Raw genomic sequence first — 26,614 nt, 5'->3', positions numbered from 1 at the left:
CAACTTACCAGTACTTTGTTCTACTACTCCTCCCACCCACCAGAAGGCACCTCATTGGGCAGCACGCATCATCCCTTTCCCCCACTCCATAGTAACAGTACAGACACTAGCTAGCCTCTATGCACGTGATGCATGTGTACAGAAGTTATCTCCAAACTCTCTCTCGAGGCATTGACTCCCCATCACAGCAGACAACAGCCCTCACACTCACTTGTACGAAAAACTTGCATGTGTTTTCACACACTTTTTTTAGACACCACACATTTGCAATGTGAAGAAGATTTCCCACAGATGCTGAACAGTAGAAAAGCGAGCGCCATTTGAAAAAAAAAAAAATCCAGGATGCATTTTTTTTCTCTACATGCATTGATTTTCATGGGCTGTCAATTTTTGTATTGACTTGCATGGCCTGTCAGCATTTTGTATTGACTTGCATGGGCTGTCTATTTTTGCATTATCTTGCATGGGCTTTCGGCATTTATATTAACTTGCATGGGATGACAGTATTTGCATCGACTTGTATGAGCTGTCAGTTTTTGCATGGACTTGTATGAGCTGTCAGTTTTTGCATTTACTTGCATGGCCTTGTCAGTATCTACATTGACTTGCATGGGCTGTCAGTATCTACACTGACTTACATGGGCTGTCAATATCTACATTGACTTACATGGCCTGTTAGTATTTGCATTGACTTGCATGGCCTGTCAGTATTTGCATTGACTTGCATGGGCTGTCAATTTTTGCATTGACTTGCATGGGCTGTCAATTTTTGCATTGACTTGCATGGGCTGTCAATTTTTGCATTGACTTGCATGGGCTGTCAATTTTTGCATTGACTTGCATGGGCTGTCAATTTTTGCATTGACTTGCATGGCTGTCAATTTTTGCATTGACTTGAATTGGCTGTCAGTATTTGCATTGACTTGAATGAGCTTGTCAGTATTTGCATTGACTTGCGTTGACTCACATGACCTTGTCAGTATCTGCATTGACTTGCATGGACAGTCAGTATTTGCATTGACTCCCATGGCCTTGTCAGTATTTGCATTGACTTGCATGGACTGTCAGTATTTGCTTTGACTTGCATGGGCTGTCCGTATTTGCATTGACTTGCATGGCCTTGTCAGTATTTGCACTGACTTGCATGGCCTTGTCAGTATTTGCATTGACTTGCATGGGCTGTCAGTATTTGCATTGACTTGCATGAGCTGTCAGTATTTGCATTGACTTGCATGGGCTGTCAGTATTTGCATTGACTTGCATGGACTTGTCAGTATTTGCATTGACTTGCATGGACTTGTCAGTATTTGCATTGACTTGCATGGACTTGTCAGTATTTGCATTGACTTGCATGGACAGTCATTATTTGCATTGACTTGCATGGGCTGTCAGTATTTGCATTGACTTGCATGGGCTGTCAGTATTTGCACTAACGTGCGTGGCCTGTCAGTATTTGCATTGACTTGCATGGACTGTCAGTATTTGCATTGACTTGCATGGACTTGTCAGTATTTGCATTGACCTGCATGGACAGTCATTATTTGCATTGACTTGCATGGGCTGTCAGTATTGTGGCCTGTCAGTATTTGCATTGACTTGCGTGGGCTGTCAGTTTTTGTATTGTCTTGCATTGTCTTGTCAATTTTAAAGTGATTTATCATTGCAGAAAAATGCTTACTAACATGTCAGTTGTAACCATTGCTTACATTTCTCTAGAGACAAGAACAACTTTTTTTTTTCTAGATTCAACTGCTAATACACAAAGCACCTGCAAAGTTTGTAATGACATATAGGCCTTTATTTTGCTTGTAGATTTTCTTACAAAAAAGTTTGCAGTAACATGCACAGCATACATACACGTGTAAACCTATTCTGGTTGTCCTGCTTATGTCTAAATTACATTGTCCCCACTTAATCATGCATGTATCCATTTTCATAGATGGAATTACTTCATCATCCACTATAATAAAAGGATGTACTATAGAGATACTACTAGATGTGCTTTATTTTCAATGGGACTTTTACCTATAACACTTTTTTTTTTTTGTGCACTTCAGTGCTGTTCACCGATTGATTGGACTTGTAAATTCTACCCCTGAAATGTGATATATCTCCAGATTTCTCCCTATTTGTTCTTTTCCATGCACTGATCAGTTGCCTTTTTTCCTCTGCAGTGAGGAGCCATGCTTGTGAACTGGATCAGTACAAGAAGCCTGGAGGTTGCTCAGATATTTGTCTACTTGGCAGCACTCACAAAACCAGAACATGTCGCTGCAGATCTGGGTTCAGCCTCGGCAGCGATGGGAGGTCATGCAAAAGTAAGTATATTATTATTCAAGTTTGTTTTAGTTGTGTTTTGTTTGTTTTTAGCAGTCCATTCTACCATTTCAATTCCATTCCACAATCAAGTACAAAATGGAATTTCATGTATGTAAATATAACTAGACCCAAGCACTTCATTTTCATACCTCACATTTGACCCTAAGATAGTTCTCCTGTGACTCCTACATTTCCTCCTAGTCATTAATCTGGTCCTAAAGGAGGGGAGTTGTGTCATATGTTCAGGATGTAGCATAGAATTTAGAAACCAAGGGGCATGTCATGACTCAGGCCTACCTCATTTTTTTATGCAGGTCCTAGATCCAGGCAGAAGCGTTCTAGAGCGGTCATGTGACCAACACTTTGCATTAAAGAGTAACTGTCGGGCATAAAATCAAAAATCAATTCTTTATTTTTATCTGGTAAACAAGTAATAAGGATGCTAATCAGGCAATCCAAAAGTTAAAATCTTTATTACTTTTCTTATTGATTAATTATCATTCTCCAGTTTACATGACTCTTATTTGGTACACAGAAAATTTACTACACAAAAGAGTTGCATGGCATGTTGGGTTGTTTTTTTTTTTGCTTCTCTACTTCCCCTCAGACTTAACTAATGCAGCCTGATTGGCTGAAGCCTCTTTCCCTCCTGTTTTCCCCTCCCACAATGTTCCTCTCTAATTGGCCACAATTTCTCAGGCTGAAACAATGCACTTTCTATAGTGAAGGGCGGGCAAATCAGGCAGAGGAGACTAAGGGCGGATATTACATCACAACTGGCTTCAAAATAGCCACAGTAAATATGGAAACGGTCTAGAATAGGATTCCCTACTTCTCCTTTATAAAATTCACAGGAATCATAACGTGGACAGTGCAATACATATGTTATGTAAGTAGAGCAAGTATTTATCTACTTATATATTTGTTTTTTTTCCTGAGATAGTATGGCTGACAGCTCCTCTTTAAACCTTACTTAAACTTTCCTTGGACTTTCCCATTGTTCATGAGTTTCAACAGACAAAAACCTGCTCTGCCTTCCCTGTGTCAGGAATACATTGACTGTTCTGTTAGTCAGAACACATGGTCTGCACAGGGTGCTATGTATTGTTTCTGGAGCGTTTAGTCAAGTAGCTGACTACATTAGTCTTATGGTGGCCATACATGGTACAATTTTTTCATCCAATCTTACCATTTCTATGTAGTATAAGGGTAAATTAAGTGAATATACTGAAATAATTTAGGCAGTTCCCTTATATTGCATAGCAATGGTAAGATTGTATGAAAAAATTGTACCATGTATGGCCACCATTACAGACCTATTTGGAGAGCTGAGCAAAAAATGGGTTTAGGGGAATATAAAATCATTTACATGTGATGACTATTAAAGTGAACCCGAGATGAAAGGGATATGGAGGCAGCCATATTTATTTCCTGTTAAACAATACCAGTTGCCTGGCAGCCATGTTGGTCTATTTGGCTGCAGTATTGTCTGAATCACACCAGAAACAATGGTATTGTTTGAATGGAAATAAATGTGTCAGCCTCCATATCCATCTTCCCTCCGGTTCACTGCAAAATAAACTTTTTGCAAGGTGTTCATTGCAGTAACTGATTCCCATTATAAAATCACGAAGCAGTTTTGACAGCCATGGGTGTTCTTCAATGCAAGGAAAGCATCAGAGCTTTCTTTAAATTTCCACATTTTGATCACTCTTACTCTAAAGGCCCCGGTTCCTCAATAGGTGGCAACTTTGAAGTTATTAAATTGCTCTCTGGTTAATTAATAGGTGTTAGATATTCTCTTTTTTTTGTAAGCCAAGCTATTTCCATTTCCATTGTGAATTGTGAGCTGGCGACCTGCATTGAGTAAGAGGTTGTCTCTTTCAGAGCCAGAGCATGAGCTCTTCTTGGTTTATGGCCGTGGACGTCCCGGTATCATTCGAGGAATGGATATAGGAGCCAGTGTCCCTGATGAACACATGATACCCATTGAAAACCTCATGAACCCCCGAGCTCTGGACTTTCATGCCGAGAATGGATACATCTACTTCGCAGACACCACCAGCTACCTGATCGGGCGGCAGAAAATCGATGGCACCCATCGAGAGAGCATTCTCCTAGAAGGTGGGCCTTCAGTCATCACACAAATGATTCTGCTATCTGGTCCTTGTGAGCCACTGTCAGGGTGAAATACTGAGCACTACCACAGAGTATAAAGTTGGTTTCTATCTGTGACAGAATATTATTTTAAATGTTTTTCTTTTCCTACCAAAGAAATGTAGATGTGTAGTTCCTTTCTTTTCCTCCCATGGGAACAACATGTATCAGCATCATAAGAATTCGTTAAATATATTTCGCTTACAATGATTTACTTTTGACAAGGGGTCACAGGTGATTTCAAAAATCCCTCAGCTTCTGCTGTTTTAGCTGCATTCATGTATATGATCACTCACGTTTTATGCCCAATACAGCAGTGAAACCATTTTATTTATTTCCTGCAGTTCTGTAATGTAATGTCTACAGAGAGATTTAGATATTGGTTTTTAGAGTCCATACATCTGTTCACATCAGTTCCTATCTCCACAGGATGTCAATCTCCTGTCTTTCTTTACACATATGCATACATCAGAAACACTACCTAACAGTGACATAGCTATGGAGCCCCAGTGCACATTTTACATTGGGCCCCCCAAGCACTTTATACATAACAATTAATATGGTGCACCAAAACCTGCAAGGACAACTACAGTGCAAGAAGGGATGGGGAATAGTTTGTTACTGATTACTACTATTCACAGCATCCCAGCAAAGGAGGCTCCCTCTAGTCCAGGGGCCCCAATGCAGTTGCAACCTCTTCATCCCCTATTGCTACGTCATTGCTACCCAACCTTTGGGCCTTGAGAAGAAGCCAGGGCACCTTGATGAAACCCATACACTACAATGACCCTGCATAGCAACTATTCCTGTCTGAATGCCTGGATTTGGGTCTAAGTTGCACTGTAAAGAAACCCTGTTCCTGAAAAGAAACGTATGAGCTCATTCACAGTATTTGTAGTAGCAGGTCTGATATTCTCATTCTCAATTTAATGGGTTAAAGTGGAATTTTACTGAATATAGGGTAGCTTAACCACTTTACCCCCGCGCGTACGTATTTCTCCGCCCCTTTTTCCATCCTTTAAAAACCAGGGACGGAGAAACACGTACTTTCCGCGTTCCCGACGCTGTCCGCGCTCCCGCTCGTAAACACGCCGCCCGCCGCTAGTAAAACCGCCGCCGCCCGCTCGCCCGGAGATCAATGAACGGGAAAATCCATTCCCGTTCGTTGATCTAAGCCCCACAATGACCCGCTGCTCTCCTATGGGCAGCGCGATCATTGTGAGAAGAAACTCACGTGTCCAGCCTCCTTATTCTTCCTCCAAGCTTCCGGAAGGAGGCTTGGAGGTCGCAATAAAGCAAAAAGTTACTGTGGCCATCTTGTGGCCAAATAGTAAACTACACCCTACACATTTTTCACATAGAAATAAATGACTTTTACACAAAAAATTAACTCATTACCTCCCACACTCCCCATTTTTTTTTTTTTTGTAATTAAAAAAAAATTCAAAAATTTACAATTAAAAAAAATACATAATTAGTTACCTTAGGGACTGAACTTTTTAAATATTTAAGTCAAGAGGGTATAACACTGTTACTTTATAAACTATGGGCTTGTAATTAGGGATGGACGCAAAACTGAAAAAAATGCACCTTTATTTCCAAATGAAATATTGGCGCCAAACATTGTGATAGGGACATAATTTAAACGGTTTTATAACCGGGACAAAAGGGCACATAAATTTCATGGGTTTTAATTACAGTAGCATGCATTATTTAAAAACTATAATGGCCGAAAACTGAAAAATAATTTTTTTTTTCCCCACATTTTTCCTATTTTCCCATTAAAACACATTTAGAAAAAAATAATTCTTGGCATAATGTCCCACCTAAAGAAAGCCTAATTGGTGGTGGAAAAAACAAGATATAGTTCATTTCATTGCGATAAGTAATGATAAAGTTATAGACGAATGAATGGAAGGAGCGCTGAAAGGTGAAAATTGCTCTGGTGGTCAGGGGGTAAAACCCCTCAGTGGTGAAGTGGTTAATGAATACAATTGCTTATTTTTAACAATATTAGTTTAGTCATTGTTTGCCCATTGTAAAACCTTTCTTCTCCCCACTTTACATAGTTAAATTTATCACAGGTGATATCTATACTGCTGTTAGGTGCACCACTGTGGAATGTGTGTTCAGAAGTCAGTAGAAATAACACCTAATCTCCCTAAATGTCCTGGGAGGAAAATTCTACGTAATTAATATCATGGGAGGGTGGGGTTACATGCCAGTATACCGCGATATATAGATATACAGTAGATAAGTGGTTCTGATGTTGAAACGAGGATAATGAGCATAAAGGTGGGTTGCCTGAATATTTTACTACATCCTACTATATGTCACTATGGTGCCTTTTTAAATGTTTAGGTCTGAAGTGTACACATCAGTGTAAAGGTGACCACACACCATACAAATTTTTAAATATCTGTTCAATTAGATAATTGCAATAAATTTTTCTGACTGATTGTAACATTTCAAAAATATGACCAATGTACCACACACCTATGTTACATTTTTCCCCAATTATGATAAAAATGATTGGAAACTCTGACAAAATTGCTAGGGTGTGTATATTAACACACACCATACAATCTTTAGAAAGATTTAATAAAAATATCTGGCATTCCGGATCGATAAAAATCGAAGAAAACAGGAAATCCGATCGGATTTTTCAGTAGAATTAAAAAAAAAAAGCTTTCGATTTTTTTCGGGAGATCCGATCGTTTTTATCGAATTGCCTTAAAATCGGATCATTTTATTGTATCGTGTGTGGCCACCTTAAGTGTGAGTTAAACTCTGCTGGTAACAGGATACCGTTGAATTCCCAAGTTTACTTTTCTATGTGTTGTATTATGTGTTGCTCATATGCTCGTGCTTGTCTGGTTAACGCTTTCTGAAGATGTCCACAATGTTGTACATAGACTCTGCCTATTGTGAAGAAATTAAAGAATACAGCCAGTATTGTGCCAAATTATTCCCCCTTTTCGTCCCCCTTATTCCCCAAAGGCTTCCGCGCTCTTTTATGTGTGTGACATGAGCTGTCCAAGCGGGTAAAATGCAGCTAATTAGCTCAGTGTGGTGCTCTATAGATGTCTGTCTGTCTGACATTGCAGCTGTCACTTAAATGAGGGGTGATGATATGAGCCTTCACAGCTTATTATTTATAAGGCTTTTATTAGATCATTGTATATATGCAATGGTTTTTCTATTATCTCTATGAATAGGCCTGCTGGACACATTTTCTAAAATTCATGTGATTTCAGGCATTCTACATTTTAGAAAAAGTTTGCTCGATGTTCTTGACACTGCTAAATGTATTGTTTAATGTATTTTTCTTTACATAGTTGTGGTGCCTTATTTGCTATGTATTTGTGGCATATTTATGCATAATAATAGTGATGCCACGTCATGCAGTAGTGCTCACAATGAGAACAAACAGGGCAATTGTGACTGGTGGTGTTGAATACCTGCAGGTGTTGGATGGTGCTGACTTTTCAAGACAAGTGCAAAAGTGGAACAGTTTCCCATAACTCATACTCACGTTTTTATGTTATATGAAACCCAGATTCGGATTGTTTTTTTATTTATAATTCTTTTATTTTTTTGTCAAGTTTTCATTAGTCTTAATAAATCAGCCTTGATATGTATGCATCATAAGGGGACTCTTCTTTGGCTTTGCATTTTCTATACTCCCTGCCTAGTGTTTCATATGGGAAGTTAGGCCATGCAGCAACAAAACGGAGGTAATGATGCAAATGGCAATGGGGTGCAGGGTGTTTACTTTGGGCACAGGCGCTTTACTGGTTTCATCTGTATACACATCGTATTATATAGCCGAGCGCCATCTCTCAGCTAGTGCTCAGCTGCTGTGTAGCTGATTGTCATATGTTGGGTACTGTATTGCTGCAACTTGGCTATTGTATAGCTGAGCTTTGGCTAGCAGTGCTTTGCAATGACTGCCTGAACAAGCTGATGGAGAAGGAAGACAACAGGGAGGTTAGCATCGGCTTGGGCCACAGGTCCAGGTTAGGCGTGAGTTTAGGAGGGTTAGTGCGAGAGGGTAGGTTAGGAGGAGGTTTGAGTCATTAGGGTGGGGAGGTTAGGTGTAGGCATTTAGATAGTGATTTGCATTGAGGGTGAGGTTAGGGTTAGGCTTTAGGAAAGAATTCCTTTTAGGGGAAAGAGATTACACTGGGGTTGGTTAGGAGTTCGGAACCAGAATGACTTTATTTAGTGATGGCTAAAAGATGAGAACCGTGCCGAAAACCCTGATAAAAGTATCATTACAAAGCTGTTAGTAACAGTAAAATCACATTACAGAACTACTGTTATCGCCTGACACCAAAATGAATGCACACCATTGATATACATGCTATCTATCATAATCCTAGCATATTTATACGTAGAGTCTCAGCTGAAGATGCAGTATAGTGTGTTAACAAATGCTGCAGCAATACAGCAAACATTATCTGCTTCCTGTTGTGTCGGCTCTTGTTTTGTTCTGTGTCAGGGTGCATACAGTCAAAAGCGGCGCCTGGAAAAAATGGCGCACGGTTCGGAACGCTCCTTAAAACGCTATTTAGCGTTTTAGACTTTAAAACGTAGTTTTCTGTTTTAATAAGGCTCAGGCTGCCTGTGGTATTACAGTCAAATTTATGGGAGCAGGAAAAAATGGCGCACAGCTCCACCAGAACATTATGGCGCCGTCAATTTAATGTAAAACGCTAATTAGCGTTTTGAAATTGTAACAGTGTTTTAGCGCAGCGGTATAGAACTGAACTGTGGTTATATTTTGTGCAAGGTGCAGGTTCGAATCTAGTCAATGATCTCTTTTTTAATTATTTTCGTTTGATACATGCACTGCTATCCGAGAATTAATAAAAGATTAGTTTAAAAAATACTTTTTACGAAGTCAAAGTTTTGTGTTTTTAATATCCCAGCTGCATAACATACAGTATGCAAAGGAAGTGGGAAGGCAGAATAAAGCTGGGATATCAAAAACACAAAACGTTTACTTCATAAAAAAAGTATATTTCAACTAATCTTTTACCAAGGCACAAATAGCAGCGGTATCTCTGTCAATGAAAGAAAAAAAAAAAAAGTAACGTGCACAGATTCGAACCTGCAAAATTTTCTTCAAAGACCTGTACTTTACCACTAGGCTATCATTCCTTCTTGCAAAACTAGCTTAACAGTGCTTAGACATTCTGTTATAACACTATGCTGAACAGCACCATCTACTGGTTATAAATTTGCATACAGTCAAAAGCGGCGCCTGGAAAAAATGGCGCACGGTTCGGAACGCTCCTTAAAACGCTATTTAGCGTTTTAGACTTTAAAACGTAGTTTTCCGTTTTAATAAGGCTCAGGCTGCCTGTGGTATTACAGTCAAATTTATAACCAGTAGATGGTGCTGTTCAGCATAGTGTTATAACAGAATGTCTAAGCACTGTTAAGAAGGAATGATAGCCTAGTGGTAAAGTACAGGTCTTTGAAGAAAATTTTGCAGGTTCGAATCTGTGCACGTTACTTTTTTTTTTTTTCTTTCATTGACAGAGATACCGCTGCTATTTGTGCCTTGGTAAAAGATTAGTTGAAATATACTTTTTTTATGAAGTAAACGTTTTGTGTTTTTGATATCCCAGCTTTATTCTGCCTTCCCACTTCCTTTGCATACTGTATGTTATGCAGCTGGGATATTATAAACACAAAACTTTGACTTCGTAAAAAGTATTTTTTAAACTAATCTTTTATTAATTCTCGGATAGCAGTGCATGTATCAAACGAAAATAATTAAAAAAGAGATCATTGACTAGATTCGAACCTGCACCTTGCACAAAATATAACCACAGTTCAGTTCTATACCGCTGCGCTAAAACACTGTTACAATTTCAAAACGCTAATTAGCGTTTTACATTAAATTGACGGCGCCATAATGTTCTGGTGGAGCTGTGCGCCATTTTTTCCTGCTCCCGTCAGGGTAGGTTGTCAGTTGTGATCTGGTGCTGAAGGTTCGGGGTTTATATTCTATCAGCCTATACTTTTATACTTTTTTAGTTTACACTTTTCTACAAAGAGATCCATGGCAACTCACTGCTTGTTTTAACTTTAATATGCACATCAAACAAATGTTTTGAAATATTTATCAAAACCTGCCTGCTTAGTTATTTATAGTATTGATGAGCTGCCTACTACACCATGTATTTCCTATAGCAAGTTGTTTTCTTTTCATACAGGTGCATTTTCTGTATTGGTCATGAATACACTGTTGATGGTCTGTTGAGATCCACGTCCTCCAGTATTGGAAGAACACAGATCCGTGTTTTGTGTTCTGTCTATCCTTAAAGGGGAACTGAAGTAAGAGGTATACGGAGGTTACCATATTCATTTCCTTTTAATCAATACCAGTTGCCTGGCAGCCCTGCTGGTCTATTTCTTTGCAGTAGTATCTGAATAACACCAGAAACAAGCATGCAGCTAGTCTTGTCAGATCTGACTTTAATGTCTGAAACACCTGATCTGCTGCATGCTTGTTCAGGGGCTATGGCTAATAGTATTAGAGGCAGAGGATCAGCAGGGCTGCCAGGCAACTGGTATTGCTTAAAAGGAAACAAACATGGCAGCCTCCATATACCTCTCTCTTCAGTTCCCCTTTAAAGAGAAACTTTAACCAAGGATTGAACTTTATTGCAATCAGTAGCTGATACTCCCTTTCCCATGACAAATCTTTACCTTTTCTCTAATAGATCGTCAGGGTATGGCTGATATTGTGGTGAAACCCCTCCCACATTGTGATGTCAGGACCAGGGTCCTGACAGTTTGCTGTCTGTGAACCTCGTTGCATTGTGGGGAATACTGTTTGTTTGTTTTTCCACTGAGCAGTAATATCTCCCTCTGGGCATAGAACTCTCAGTAACGAACATTCCGTAGAGCTCAACTGGCAGAACTAACGATGTCACCACCAGTGATACATTTCAGAATGTAAATCAGAGATTGGAAAGATTTTACAGTGGGCAAACACTGACTTACTAATCTACAAAATGTATATTGTAAGCAATAAGCAATTTTATTTGTTTTTTTCACTACAGTTCCTGTATTTTCTTTTTTTTTTTTTTTACTCACATTTTTATTGAGAAGTAAATGCATGTTACAATATAAACATCACATTGTGACTGCAAGGTACAGTATAATTGAACATGTTTCAAAAATAACAATGAGCAACACAATGCGCATACTTCCAGGTTATCATATGGATGAGCAACTATTTTATGCTAATCAGAGTGAAATGGTTGGGAGAATTTAAAAATCCCCAATCATACAACCAAACCAAGATCTGATATCCAGTTCCTGTTTTTTTTAAAGAGGAGCTGTAGTGGAAATACTGTAATGAGTAAAATTGTGTTTTTTTGTTTTTGTTTTTTGTTGTTTTTTTTACAATATTGATTTAGAAATTATCTAGTCCGTGTTCACTCATTGTAAAATCTTAATTCGCCCTGATTTACATTCTAAAACTTATCACAGGTTGCAACATCTTTAGTCCTGACAGGTGCAGCTCTGCAGAATGTTTGTTTCTGAGGATTCCAAAGCCAGTGAAAATAGTGCCTGGTCTCCCAGAATGCTCTGGGAAGAGAATTCTGCATAGTTAACAGGCCAAGTATCACTGTGAGAGAGGGGCTACATTCAATATACAGCAATATACTGTATATTGTGTATATAATGTATAGAAAGTGTTTCTAATGCTGAAACCAGGAAAATGACTGTAAAAGTGGGTATGCTGAATAATTTACTGTATTCTACTATATGTCATTACAGTGTCTAAGTATATGTCTATATATGTCACATACGTGCTATGTAGGCATGTCAGGAGTAGGTATTGTTGTTGCAGGTCCCCATATTGCATTGTGGCATATGCTATCCTTGTTTACTTGGTGGCTTTCCATCTGCTGTTGAGTTTACTCTGTGTTATTTTTTCTATATTTACTGAGCAGATGGAATATGTTATCCTGAATTCTAGCAGTAAAGTTTATTGACGTTTCGATTTGTTTTTGCTTTGCACTTTGTAACCTCATTGTGGTAGGCCCAATAATGGCTGCTAAAAACGGAACCAATAAGTATTACTTTCCATCAGCATGTACACAGTGTACCTATTTAAAGAGCAGAGTCCTATTGGTTTAAGGTGTTGTAAGCTTGGAATCCGTCACGGATGATGCCCTGGGCATTGCTGTGTATTTAACCCAGGATGATTTCTGAAATCAACAGCTACAACGCTCATTGCTGCAATCAGCCAGTATAGTGTGAGTGTTGCGGGAAATATGTATAATGTGTAGTATAAATACTGAGACATGCAGGCTGATTGTTGATCAAACAACATGACCAAATTACATGGTGAATATCAATCATTTCTTGATCTCTCTTCTTTTCTGTAACTTCTCACTTTGCAATGTATTGATTTATTTTCAGTTTTTCCCCTTTTTTGCTGAAGTTCCTCTTTAAATTCCTCGTGAACTGGTTCCACAGGCTAGCCCAGGCATGGACAAACTCGGCCCTCCAGCTGTTACGGAACTACAAGTCCCACAATGCATTATGAGTCATGACTGTGGCTGTCAGACTCCTGCAATGCATTGTGGGACTTGTAGTTCTCAAACAGCTGGAGAGCCGAGTTTGCCCATGCCTGGGCTAGCCAATAGTGTACCAGTAGGGAAATCCTCTGGTGTGATGCTACATGCTGTGTGTTCATTCTTCAGGACTTCCTCTGGGTTCCTCTTAACTAAAGATGGACATCCATCCATATAGTAGATGTGATGCACAATCCATATCTACCTGATCTACCTTGCCACAGTCCCTCACTAGATATATCAGATCTCAGCAGTAATCTCATCTATCATTCCTCTCTCTGTTTTAGTTACACGCTTTCTATTGCTCCTTATAGAGCCCCATCTACTACCACACCCCGAGAATTCTACCCCTGCTCAGCCAACACCAACAACCCCCCCCCACCTTTCCCAATGGATGGCCTGTTCTAATCAATGTTGGCACAACAAAATGACTGTTGGTTGAGGAGGCTTGATTTTCATTTTTTAAAATCTATTTTGTGTTCATTTAATGCAACATAACATCTATAAAAAGATTCAGAGTAAAAGGCCAATGGAAATCCATTTTTGCATTTCACCAATGCTTCATTTTTTTCCCTTTCTTCCAGGCAATATGCTGGCCCTCATTATCAGGCGATTCACTGACAACTGCATATTTCACCTGACTCAACCCATTTAATGTCTTTCTGTTTCTCTCCTATAAGCTGCACTAGTTGGACCAAATTTAGCTGAAGTCAATTAAAAATAGGTGTTGCTCTTCCTTTCCTGAGGATAGATCATAATACAGAGCAGGTATTTGACAGCTAGTAACATAAATCACTAGAAAACATGCTATATCTGGAAGCTGTAATTCTCAGATGTCCGCATTCCAGGGAGATTTAGCGCTTTTTCCCCTTTGTGCCATGGCATTTTTTGGAATATGTGCCAACCACTGCTTATGCTCATTTGTTATCCGTTATTACTAAGCTAAACCAGTCTTTACAAGCCTATTTGTATAATCACAATATTTTTTTCACTATATTTTAAAGGTATCCACAATGTGGAAGGTGTGGCTGTGGACTGGATGGGAAACAACCTGTACTGGACAGATGATGGACCTAAGAAGACCATCAGTGTGGCTCGTCTAGAGAAGGCATCTCAGACCAGAAAAACCTTGGTAGAGGGCAAGATGACCCATCCTAGAGCTATTGTTGTGGATCCATTGAATGGGTAAGATTTCTCTAGTACCTGGACAGATGTTTAGCCCATGTAAATCTGCTGGTGACATTAATATTTTATATATAGAGACAAGGTATGCTATTCAGAATTGGCACATGGTTAGGTGGGACTACTTTCTATAGATTTCAATATACTGTACAAATGCACTCACCAGCCAGTCACTAAGAAAAATTAGACCATAGTAAGGTCGAATTAAAGCAAACCTGGGCTAAAAATAAACTGAGATAAACAATTATATCCATCCCCCTACTTGTAAAAATGACTTTTTAGAAAATCATAGTTTTATTTTAAATTTTAAAAGCTCAAAATGTAAGTTTCATGTGTTACTGACTCAGCTGAAAGGCACAGTCTTTTGCACAGTCTAACAGTCTTAAAGAGAACCCGAGGTGGGTTTGAAGAATATTATCTGCATACAGAGGCTGGATCTGCCTATACAGCCCAGCCTCTGTTGCTATCCCAAACCCCCCTAAGGTCCCCCTGCACTCTGCAATCCCTCCATAAATCACAGCCACGCTGCTGACAAGCAGCTTGTCAGAGCTGGCTGTGTTTATCTCTATAGTGTCAGTCTGCTGCTCTCCCCGCCTCCTGCAGAACTCCAGTCCCCGCCTGCATCCCTTCCCTCCCTGCTGATTGGAGGGAAGGGACGGGGGCAGGGACCTGAGCTCTGCAGGAGGCGGGGGAGCAGCCGAGACTGACACTACAGATGTCAACACAGCCCGCTGTGATTTATGTCTGATTGCAGAGTGTAGGGGGACATTAGTGGGGTTTGGGATAGCAACAGAGACTGGGCTGTATAGGCAGATCCAGCCTCTGTATGCTGATAACATTCTTCAAACACACCTCGGGTTCTCTTTAAGAGCCACAATCTATGAACTATTGACCTTTTTATACCCATTACCTGCATTCAGAAGCTTATTTCTTCCAGGAAAGAGTTTTATGGCTGTAATTCCTCATCAGCAAGGGTTGTAGTTGGGTTAGGTCACCGCAAGAGAAATTGTCCCTTGCATACCTAAATGATTAACTCTTTCAGGCAGAGAAAAGAGCACAGCCTAGTTATTTTCAGGAATACACATGTATCTCATCATGCCACATGTCCTAAAAACTATACAGATGTAACAAAACAAAGCACCTCTTTGACAGACTAAAATGTCAGTCATGTTTCAGTTAGGTTATGCTTTAAAAACCAACTTGGCCATTGAGAAGAAAAATCCATTATTTTAACCACTTGAGGACTGCAGTGTTAACCCCCCCCCCCCCCCCCCCCTAAAGACCCGGCCATTTTTATCAAATTGGGCCACTGCAGCTTTAAGGCCACTTGGCACACAAGTGATTCCCCCCCCCCCTTTCTCCCCACCAACAGAGCTCTCTGTTGGTGGAGTTTAATCACTCCCCCAGTGTTTATTTTTTATACAAATATTTATTTGTTTTATTGTTAAATAAAAAATGTGTATTTTCCCACTGTCCCCTTCCTCCCTCCCCCACCAGCCTATGACTGTGATCGGCTGTCGTAGGCTTCAGCCTATGACAGCGGATCACCCCTGAGCCAATGGAGGGGAGAGCCGTGTCCCACGGCTGTCCCCAGTACAGAGCTGCCTTAGATCGCAGCACTGTATAGGTCTGGTCTATTAGACGGCAAACTCGTCTAACAGTCTCTGAGCGGCTGTACTCCGTCATTCATGCCGAGATGCGGCGCATCAGCGCGTGTGATCTCCTGCAATCCCCGCCCCAAGGACCTTACGCCAATCGGTGTTAGGCAGTCCTGGGGCTGCCGCCGCATCCATGCCCATCGGCGTCACGCTGTCAGCAAAAGGTTAAGTACCCCTGAAATCTTTAAAATAAACCAGATGGTGGACTTTATTACCTTTGCAGAATTGGCCCGGCACTGCTCTTCTTCGTCTCTTCCAGTCAAATATGAAAACCTGGAGGCTCCCCTTAGCAACAGCTCATGAATCGGAACCACACAGGTGCGCAAGTTCCGATTAACGTAAGCAGAGAAATGTCAAGCGTTCATTCTTTCACTGTGTAGGTGCAGCTTGAAACTTGTGCCTTCTCACTTTACAATTGCTCTGTGCTGCTTGGAGGAACTTCAAAATAGTGCAGGGGGGAGGGGGGTTGAATGCGGGTTGGTGGGCTTGGGGGCTTGGGGGCTTAATGGCTCTGAGCAAAACCAGGCAGCCTGTCAAGGGCTTTATTCAGTTGATTTTACCCAGGTTCAGAGGTACTTTGAGGAGTTTACACAAGACTTCTATAGTTCCATTTTCCGGTAGCCAGGTTTAATGGAGTTGTGTAATCATGACTGTCCTTATTGTCTGTATTGATTGTACTTCCTATTGTCTATATGGTCCTAGAGTGTGACAACACAGCGTTACACTTCATACTGCATGTGACTTTAGTTTTCAGCAACATTTCTGTGTGTTTCAAGGTGGATGTATTGGACAGATTGGGAAGAAGATCCGAAAGACAGCAAGCGAGGAAAAATTGAAAGAGCCTGGATGGATGGTTCCAACCGCAACATTTTTGTCACATCCAAAGCCGTTCTGTGGCCCAATGGGCTAAGTATTGACATTCCTAACAAAACTCTTTATTGGGTAGATGCCTTTTATGACCGCATTGAAATGATCTACCTCAATGGAACTGGCCGCAAGGTTAGTAGCACCTTTTTCTTGCCTTTCTTTTACCTGCATTTGTTAATAGTTTAGATGAATTAGTGGCAGGGGGTTCTGTGGGACTGGGCTAAATAGTTTGCTCCTAATTATGTTAAATACTGAAGTTTTAATGAGGATAATAAAACAAATACAAAAAATAGATGTGCATATATGGTACCTAGTCAAGTTTCATCATAATTTCTCTATCTTGACATGAAACGGGAAATTTAACCACTTCAGCCTTCAGTCGTTTTCACTTTATGCATCCAAGTAATTTTCACCTCCCATTCATTAGCCTATAACTTTATCACTACTTATCACACAAAAACTGATCTATATCTTGTTTTTCCGCCACCAATTAGGCTTTCTTTGGGGGGTACATTTTGCTAAGAGCCACTTTACTGTAAATGCATTTTAACAGGAAGAATAAGAAAAAAACTGAAAAAATTCATTATTTCTCAGTTTGCAGCCATTATAGTTTTAAAATAATACATGTCTCCATAATTAAAACTCACGTATTGCATTTGCCCATATGTCCCGGTTATTTCACCGTTAAAATTATGTCCCTATCACAATGTATGGCGACAATATTTTATTTGGAAATAAAGGTGCATTTTTTCCGTTTTGCATCTATCACTATTTACAAGTTTAAAATATATAGAAATATTTCATCTTCACATTGATATTTAAAAAGTTTAGACCCTTAGGTAAATATTTACATTTTTTTATTGTACTGTTTGTTTTAATTTTTATATTAAACATTTTATGTGGGTATTTTTTGGGAGGGTGGGATGGAAACAGTAGTCTTAGAGTGTAAATGTGTGTTGAGTTTTATTTTTTTTACTTTTAGTTGTAGTTTTACTTTTTGGCCACAAGATGGCGGCCATGAGTTTGTTTACATGACGTCACTCTAAGCGTAACATACGCTTAGAGAGACGCATGGGGGAGGCAACAGCCAGAAATAGTGAAGCTTCTGAGAGATCGGGCACCATAGCCCGATTCACTGATTGCCAGGCTAACAAACTGTGGGCCGGGAGCGCGCATGCACGCGCGGAGGCGCACATCTCCTCCTGGGCGTAGCTAGTATGCCCAGGAGGCCGAAGTAGTTAATGATGAATCAGTATGAAGTGGGGTTGGGAAACTGTTTTTTATTTTATTTTTTTGAAGAATTTATTCACTTTCTATTTTTATCAAGTGAAGGCCTCAAGTACTAGTTGCACTTATTACTGTGAGTTTGTTTCTTACATTATTGGCTTCAATTCACTAACCATTACCGCATTTGGGGAAGCAGAAAACAGCTGATTTTACTGAACATTTTGTGAAATGTCAATTAACAAAGGCCATTACCACAGATGACAAAGATGAGCGTGTGGTAAAACAAGTGAGATATTCGGTAGATGTCAGTATATAACAGCCAGCCATGAAATAAGGTGATAGATGAGAGAAGGCAGAACAAGGAAAAGGTGAAAATAATAAAAAACATATTTCCTTATTTCCACAGTATTCTGATCTAAAATTATAACTAAAATGGTTAATAAGATACTAATGTTTTTGAGCTGATACTAATTTTATGCACCTTGGATTTTCCCTTTACTTGTCAGTATACTAAAAACAAAGGTTTTCTGTATCACATCTTTCATCCATTCACCCTGCATTGCAATGATCTATCAAACACTGAATAATGGCTACTTGATTTCTTAAAATACAAAATGAAATCCCGCATGAGGTAAAGATCTTAGTGAATTTGTCATTAAGTTTTTAGTAAATTAACAAACTATTTACCACATGTGTGAAAATCTTAGTGAATTTGGGAAAAATTTTCTAAAATACAAAATGTGGTATTTTACTGAAACTTTAGGTTTTTTTTTACCAAACATGTCTTGTCTTTTTGTTGCCTTATTTATTAGTATTGTCTCTTGAGAAATGAAATATTTTGATATTTTGTGTTTCTTTTTCCCCCTCTTATTAGGCAGTGTATGAAGGTCCTGAGTTGAACCATGCATTTGGTCTTTGCCATTATGGTAGCTTTCTCTTCTGGACAGAATACAGAAGTGGCAGCATCTACAGGCTAGACCAGAACGTAAAAACCGTTACACTTTTGAGAAACGAGAGGCCGCCAATTTTTGAAATCCGAATGTACGATGCTCAGCAGCAGCAAGGTGAGTTTCTGTAACTGTCAAAATGCATTGAGGATTATGTTTAGCACAATAAATAGGTAATTTGCAACCTGTCTGGTATCTATACCAATAGTGCCCCACACAGGGCCAGATTTAGGCCAAGGCCCCCTAGGCCATGGCCTAGGGCACCACAGGAGCAAGGGCACCAAAGCAGCAGGCTAAACTGGTGTAGCATTTGCAAGCTTGCAAATACTGCAATGCAGGGAAATCAGGCGAGCGCCTGGTCGTGGTACTCAGCTGCTAGCCACCTGTGCAGCAGCCATCTTGCTCTCTGTGCACGTTTTCATTGTGGGGCTGGTCAATGGCACGTACAGAATTCCAAGTTCAGTGAAACCTTGGATTGAGAGTAACTTGGTTTAAAAGTGCACATTTCCCCATAAGGATTAAAGGAAACTTGGATAATTTGCTCCACAACACAAAAGCGTTTATAGAAAAATATTTAATACACAGTACTGTACTGTATAAAGTAAAAAAAAAGACTTTCACTATAACTAACAAAATCCTTGCTATCTGGTGGCTCACACAAACTTTTTTTCTTTTTTGTGGCTTTAAAAGGGACCTTATCCAATAACAGTTGCTTTTGCCTACATTTGAGGATTTCATATAAATGTGACATTGTACAGTCCCCACTCTCAAATTAAGTACAATCTCGCCACTTTTAAGAGATAACCGTCGCCTTTGTTGTGGTGACGTGACGCGTGTGCACGTTCCTTGCTTGTATATCAAGACGTTACTTGCTTGTCAAGATAAAATTTCATAAAATATTTTTCCTGTCTTGCAAAGCACTTTTAAACCAAGTTACTCTCAATCCAAGGTTTCACTGAACTTGGAATTCTGTACATGTCATTGGCCAGCCCTACCATCTGGTGACAAAAGCATCTTTCCAATAGCAAAGTTACACAAGGTTGCTTGCTATAATTATTTGTGCAATTACAAGACAAGAGCACCTAAACAGCAAAACTGCCTTACTCTACATAGAATTAAAATAAAAAATATTAAAGTGAACCTCCGGACTAAAAATCGACTTAGCAGCACTGAAAAGGCTTGGTGTTTAACAGTTTCACAGCATCAGAACTTTGTTTCTCTTATACAAGCCTCATTTTTAGCTGCACAGAAGAAAACTGCCCGGGCTTTTTTCCCCTGATGCTGTGCAAAGCATGATGGGATTTCTGATGTTGTTGTTCTCGGTCTGCTGTTTTGGTGCAATTTTTTTTTCACATTTTGAATTTGACATTTGAAGCCCAGCGCATGCAGCTGGGAGGGGTTATCAGGACACAGGACAGTTGGAACTGTGTCTCCTGCTCCTTGTCACCTCCTTTCAACCAAAAAGATGGCTGCCCCCATGACAAAGATGGCAGCCCCCATGAATCACAAACATTTGCCTGTTCTTTTAAAACCTATATATTCTAATTAACATAACTAATGTAACTTGATGATCGTATGTTTGTTTAGGCTGAAGTTCCCATTTTTAGATGTATGGTGAAGCTGCAGTTTCCTATGAAACAGCAGTCCTCACAATGCAACACACAAAGCGGCTGATGAACACTTGGATGTGATTGGCTAGGACACTGCCCCATACCTCCACATAGATGCAGTGGGCCAGATTTATTTATTTTCCGACAGGTTTTTCTTCTTAAACTGTTCTAACCAGCAGAGGAACTGTTCTGCATGATAATGAGAAACTTCTCAAATCCTATGTAATAGCAGCAGTTTAGCGTGGATTTCTAGAGCTGCACTACAGTTAAGAAAAGTGCAAATCCATTCCTAAACTGTCGAAGATTAAAGGTGGCCCCACACACCATACAATTAAAAGATCCAATTTTTCATCATTTCGATCGGTTGACTTGAAAAATTGAGAGCTTTTCTTTGGTTTCGATTGAAAAATCCGATCGAATTTCCCCTTTTTTTTTTCTTCCGATTTTTGGACATGTTGGAAATTTCAGACCAACTTTATCAATAATTGTATGGTGTGTGTGATGGATTGTCAATAATTGATGTACAGTTCCAATCAATTTTTTCTGAGCTTTCAGTTATTTTGTTTATGATTGGGGGAAAAATGAACATAGGTGTGTGGTACATTGGTCAGATTTTTGAATTTCTAAAATCAGTCAGAAAAATTGATTGCTATACTTGAATTGAACAGATATTTAAAAAAAATTGTATAGTGTGTGGCCACCTTGAGACAATTCTGCACAGATTTCTAAAAACCTACTAATATTTTGTCTGAGACACTCTTGATAAATGTCCCCTAGAGTGTTGGGGCAGATGCCAGCAATGCTCAAAATACTGCTAAAAAATCTGTAGCAATGCAGTCAGCCTGTTCAAGCCAGTTTATAATGTGTGGGTGTGTGGGTTGAGCACAATTGGTACATCCTGTACATCCAGAGTACTTTTTACAGTGGGCTACACTTCTCCATTGAGCAATGCCTGTGATGGAACTACACAGCAATTTCCTGTAGGGCATGCTGACTTTCTAACCTGCCTCTCAAGAACATCCTGTGCTATTCTGAAGCAGTCAGACACACTACAGTGCAGTGTAGTCATTACTATCATAGCATTTTCCAAGACATTCCTTAATACTGTATATTTCTTTTATCAAATCACATTACCCAGTGCTGATGCTACCTGTATAACTCGTGTGACCAAACTCTGCTTGTCCCCATACAGTAGCTCATACACAGACTGCTATGGCTACGATAATGTTCTTGCATACAAGTTATGGTGGCTAAAAGCCCTGCAGAGATAGCAGATTTCCAATTCTGTAATAGCAGCTGATTGGGGTGTGAAACGTACGTTTCTCTACACTTCTTATCAGTACAGGACAGATTTCATTCTGAAAGATATGACAGCCCACCTGTGTGCTGCCAGTTCATGATCCTCACTGAACGATGCAATTTATTTTAACAAAGTGAAAATTGCTTTTGCAAACGCCCCAGCTGGGAATTTCTTGCATATGACCCTGACATTAGTGGAAATGTCCTCGAGCTATGCTGAGAAGAATATAATGAAAGGAGATGACACTCTACGTTTACTTTCATCATGTCTTCCGGGATTTACGGTAATTTGTGAGTCTAACACCAATAGTCTTGATGACCTCATGAAGGCAGTGCCCTCTAGTGTACAATTCCATCTTTATCCAGGAAGGGATAGCTATTTTTATGCTGTGTAATGTGAAAGAATAAGAATGACCATGAAGGTATTGTTGTGTTTTTCTGTTTTTCCTTAAACTCCTCTAATATATCTGTGTTTGTTTTGAAAGTGGGTTCCAATGCATGCCGAGTAAACAATGGTGGTTGCAGTAGCCTCTGCCTGGCTGTACCTGGGAGCAGGAGGTGTGCTTGTGCAGAAGACCAGATTCTCGATGAAGATGGTGTGACATGTAAAGGTAAGACATATCTGATATGGAGACACATTTGACCCTGACATGGAGACACATCTGTGCATAATATGGCAACACATCTTCATCTACATACAAAGTTTCCTATGAATTGTTCTTTGACATAAAATATATACCAGAGTATGACGATTGTCATCGGGAACTGTTCTGTGGTTTGACACATATGTTCAGCATTGCTAATTTATTCCCTAGGTACTTGCAGCACATAGAATTCCTATTCATCTTAATTAGGATACAGATATAGATATTTTCAGAGCTTCATGTATAATATTTTGTTTTTTCTCTAGCCAACCCTTCGTACATCCCTCCTCCTCAGTGCCAGCCTGGGGAGTTTGCCTGTAAGAACAGCCGCTGCATCCAGGAGCGCTGGAAGTGTGATGGAGACAATGACTGTCTGGATAACAGTGATGAAGCCTTAGATCTCTGCCGTAAGTGTCCTGCTCAAGAACTCATTACTGTTCTACAAATACTTAAAGTCCATCTAAAGGCAAAATACAAAAACTGATGGCATGGCTGTTATACAGGGCTGCCTTCAAGGCATCAATGGCGGGACTGTAGTATGGGGCCCGAGTGAGTTAGGGGCCCGTTGAACAATACCACAAATATGGGCCTCAACTGCAAGTCTGTCACAGAATATACAGACTGTCAGTGAGTGTGGCTGTGTTTGCCTTGGCCAACCAATTATGCATTGTGATTTTTTTTTTTTGTAATGAATTTGCCATGCTTGTGCTCATTTGAGTGAATTAGAATTGCATTGCAATCGCTGATAAAATGCTGCATGCAGTGCATTTGCGATTGCTGTTTAACCACTGCAGTGAGAGTAATCCTGTAGGGTGACCGGTATCACAGCACTAGCTGATTTCTGGCGATCACCTTCAAGGGGACTCTGAGCTCTAACTAAAATAAAAATCTGAACTTAACTGGGGCTTTATCCCGCCCACCATAGGTCGGGAGGTCCCTCGATGTCCATCAGGCTCTTCTCCCAGGGCCTGGTCAGAAATGGCTCCCCGGCGACACTGGGCCCGAGTGTCAGGCTCCTCTTCCTGAAAGCTGACATCAGTCGTCACCACACTGGCCGCCTCGTGTCATCATGGTGGCCGGTGTGACAGTACTGCGCATGCGCGGTTTAATCGCGCAAGAGCCGTCCTGTCACGCTGGCCGCCGTGGTGACGACTGATGTCAGCTTTCAGGAAGAGGAGCCCGACACTCGGGCCCAGTGTTGCCGGGAGCCGCCGGGTAGCCATTTCTGACCAGGCCCTGGGAAAAGAGGCAGATGGATGTCGAGGGACCTCCCGACTTACGGTGGGCTGGAGAAAGCCCCAGGTAAGTTCAGATTTTGATTTTAGTTAGAGCTCGGAGTCCCTTTAAACATAAGGTCTTCACCTTAAATATGGGGGGGGAGTTGAGGGGTGTGTAGGATTCTCCTTTCCCCCTACCTGCAATTTTGGAGTGGGGTAGAAGCTCTGCTTGATCAGTAGTTGCATAGCTGTGCCGAGCATTAAAATAACACTATCGATGGACATGTTCTTTTAACCTGGGATTGAGAAAGTTCCTGAAGTGCTGGTAAATAATAATGTAATTTTAAAACACTTGGTTTGATAGTGTTCCTTTAAGTAATACAAGGCTAGGGGCAGTGGCGGTGCATATGATATGTTGACATTTTGTTAAAAATATATTTTATAGATACAGCATGTCTAAAAAAGGTTTTCACTGAAAGACCACACAGAATCAAAAGACGGTTTGTAATAAATGAGCAATGTTAAGTAAAGGAACACTATCGATTAACATTTGTTTTTTATTGATATAGGAAATGTTTGGGAAGAGCTGCTAAGTACTGGTGTATACATTTGAGTCCTTCTCTTTGTTTACTGTTCTCTAATTCCTTTCACATTTTTCTAAGGGCAGTCTGCTGTAATTCTGAGGCCAGAATGAGCCATGAGGGGAGGGAGGAATTACCTCACAGTGTATCTGTTAACTCTGTGTGTGCAGAGAGCTCAGTCAGAGACAGGCAGAGCTTTCTCTCTGACAGCAGACTAAATGTATCTTATGTGCAACATAAACATTTTGTAATTGTGTGTGTGAAACCTGATAGGCTTTTGTTTTCATATAATTCTGCTTCCATATTACACTGTTCTTAGCATGTCAGACTGCAGTGATTCACCTATGCAAATGAAACATTCCAAACGTAGCTAAAATCTACACACAATGAATTACAGCTTTTGCCTCTGATATTTAACATGAAAAGTAGGAAAATGATTACACAGCTGCTTAGACGTTATTTGTATATTGTCATTTTAGAACACCTGGGCATTGATAGTGTTCCTTTAATAAAGATTTTGTATTATTCTGTTCTTCTATTGATTGGGGTCCTAATCAAAAGTGATAATCTGAACGATCACTATTTGTATGCCTTTTTAAGGCAACTTCATATTTGTGTACCCGTTAAACATCTACTCATATCCATCAATATACAGTATTTTGAAAAACACACATATATGTTTGAAATTCTCTGACCGTTAATCACAATTATTGAATTAATTGTATCTATGTAAGTAAAAAAAAAAAACTTCTATTTTATAAGTTGTTAATTTGATATACGGTTGTCAGCTTAACATAGTTTAATCAGCATTATAGAGATTCAGTTAAACTCTCCCATTACACTTGATCAGACATGTATCAAACACTTCTATACAATTGATTTAACCTGTTTTTTTTTGTTTTGTTATTTTATAAATACCGTAAATTAAGCAATTGAAAAATGTAGTTGTAGGCTGCAGGCCTTTCTTTACATTAACTCAGCATTCATACTCATCTCAACAGTAGCCTGTAAACCTAAAGGTGGTCACAAACAATGCAATAAAAAGATCAATTTTTACAGCTATTTAATAAAAATTATCTTTTTTGTGTGTTCAAGTAAGACTTTTTTTTATTTTATTTTTTATTTTGTAATAAAACTTGCTCAGGAGTGTAGAGAGGTATTGACTTACACAGCTTGCACAGTTGACCACTCGATTCTGTTAGGAGGTTGAGATCTTACCAGTATGACAGGCATTTATGACTTTCTGACAGATTTATGATAGGCTATGGATGGTTTTTGCATGTTCTGAGTTGCTGTAGCTGTAATAAGCATTCAGTCCGGTTCACGTGTTTCCTTTCCACAGATCAGCACACTTGTCCATCGGACCGATTTAAATGCGAGAACAACCGATGTATTCCCAACCGATGGCTGTGCGATGGTGACAATGACTGTGGCAATGGAGAGGATGAATCCAACTCTACCTGTTCAGGTGGATTTTCCTTCCCCACTGAAACGCTTTAATACATTTAACATTTGAATACTCAGTGATGCTTGTAAATGTTAATGATTTTACTTTGTCTATCCTTTCCACAATAAAGTTATCATCTTTTCTACTGGAAAAAAAATCACTCTCCGCCTCTCCCCTTTCTTTCTTTCTACAGCCCGGACTTGCCCGCCCAATCAGTTTTCCTGTGCCAGTGGCCGATGCATACCAAATTCATGGACCTGTGACCTGGATGACGACTGTGGTGACCGCTCAGATGAGTCCTCTACATGTGGTAATTTCTTATACTACAGACTTCTAAATCTCTGGGGTGAATGCCTTGTTGAATGCTTTCTTCTGTTCCACACTGATCATATGCTTTTCTACCCTGGGAATGTTCTCTAGTCTTGGGATTTTGATTATTAGTATTAAATATTTATGTATCCCTGACCAATTTTCCGAAGTACCATAAAATCAGTCAAGCAATTGACATTAGTCGCAGTAATACAACATTTCTTACCCTGGTGGCCATTCATACCTATCTGGGCAGTTGGGGTGGATTCCAATTAATCTACCAAATAACCTACTTGGCCAATGTGTGCTGCCCAATTGAGATGTTAAGGCATTTTTTTCTCTTAAGTCTGGTGTTTGTGAGTGTATTTATGGGCCCCGGTGAGTATTCCAACCAGTCACCATTCTTCAATCTAATTTTCTCCCTTCTTTTTAAGTGCTGTTTTGGCAGTGGTGTTCACACATAAACACTTTTGCCTCTGAGTTATGAATGCCCGGCTATGGAATGTAAGCTCGTAAAAACAGTTACAAAAATGGTAATCAT

At 39.8% G+C, this 26,614-nt stretch overlaps 1 protein-coding gene across 1 annotated transcript in view; it reads left to right on the top strand.

The window, feature by feature from the left end:
* Window positions 1-26,614, top strand: part of LRP1 (LDL receptor related protein 1) — a 463,435-nt gene that overhangs the window by 240,926 nt on the left and 195,895 nt on the right. The window contains exons 10-18 of the mRNA XM_068267473.1: window positions 2,175-2,318; window positions 4,207-4,443; window positions 14,090-14,270; window positions 16,702-16,924; window positions 18,894-19,083; window positions 22,361-22,486; window positions 22,786-22,926; window positions 25,660-25,785; window positions 25,958-26,074. Coding sequence (XP_068123574.1) covers window positions 2,175-2,318; window positions 4,207-4,443; window positions 14,090-14,270; window positions 16,702-16,924; window positions 18,894-19,083; window positions 22,361-22,486; window positions 22,786-22,926; window positions 25,660-25,785; window positions 25,958-26,074 — 1,485 coding nt within the window. The remainder of the gene's footprint in view (window positions 1-2,174; window positions 2,319-4,206; window positions 4,444-14,089; window positions 14,271-16,701; window positions 16,925-18,893; window positions 19,084-22,360; window positions 22,487-22,785; window positions 22,927-25,659; window positions 25,786-25,957; window positions 26,075-26,614) is intronic.

This window comes from Hyperolius riggenbachi, chromosome 2, assembly GCF_040937935.1.
Source record: "Hyperolius riggenbachi isolate aHypRig1 chromosome 2, aHypRig1.pri, whole genome shotgun sequence".
Classification (NCBI taxonomy): Eukaryota; Metazoa; Chordata; class Amphibia; order Anura; family Hyperoliidae; genus Hyperolius; species Hyperolius riggenbachi.
The sequence above is the reverse complement of the archived record's forward strand: the minus strand, read 5'-3'. Positions and strand labels throughout refer to the sequence as shown.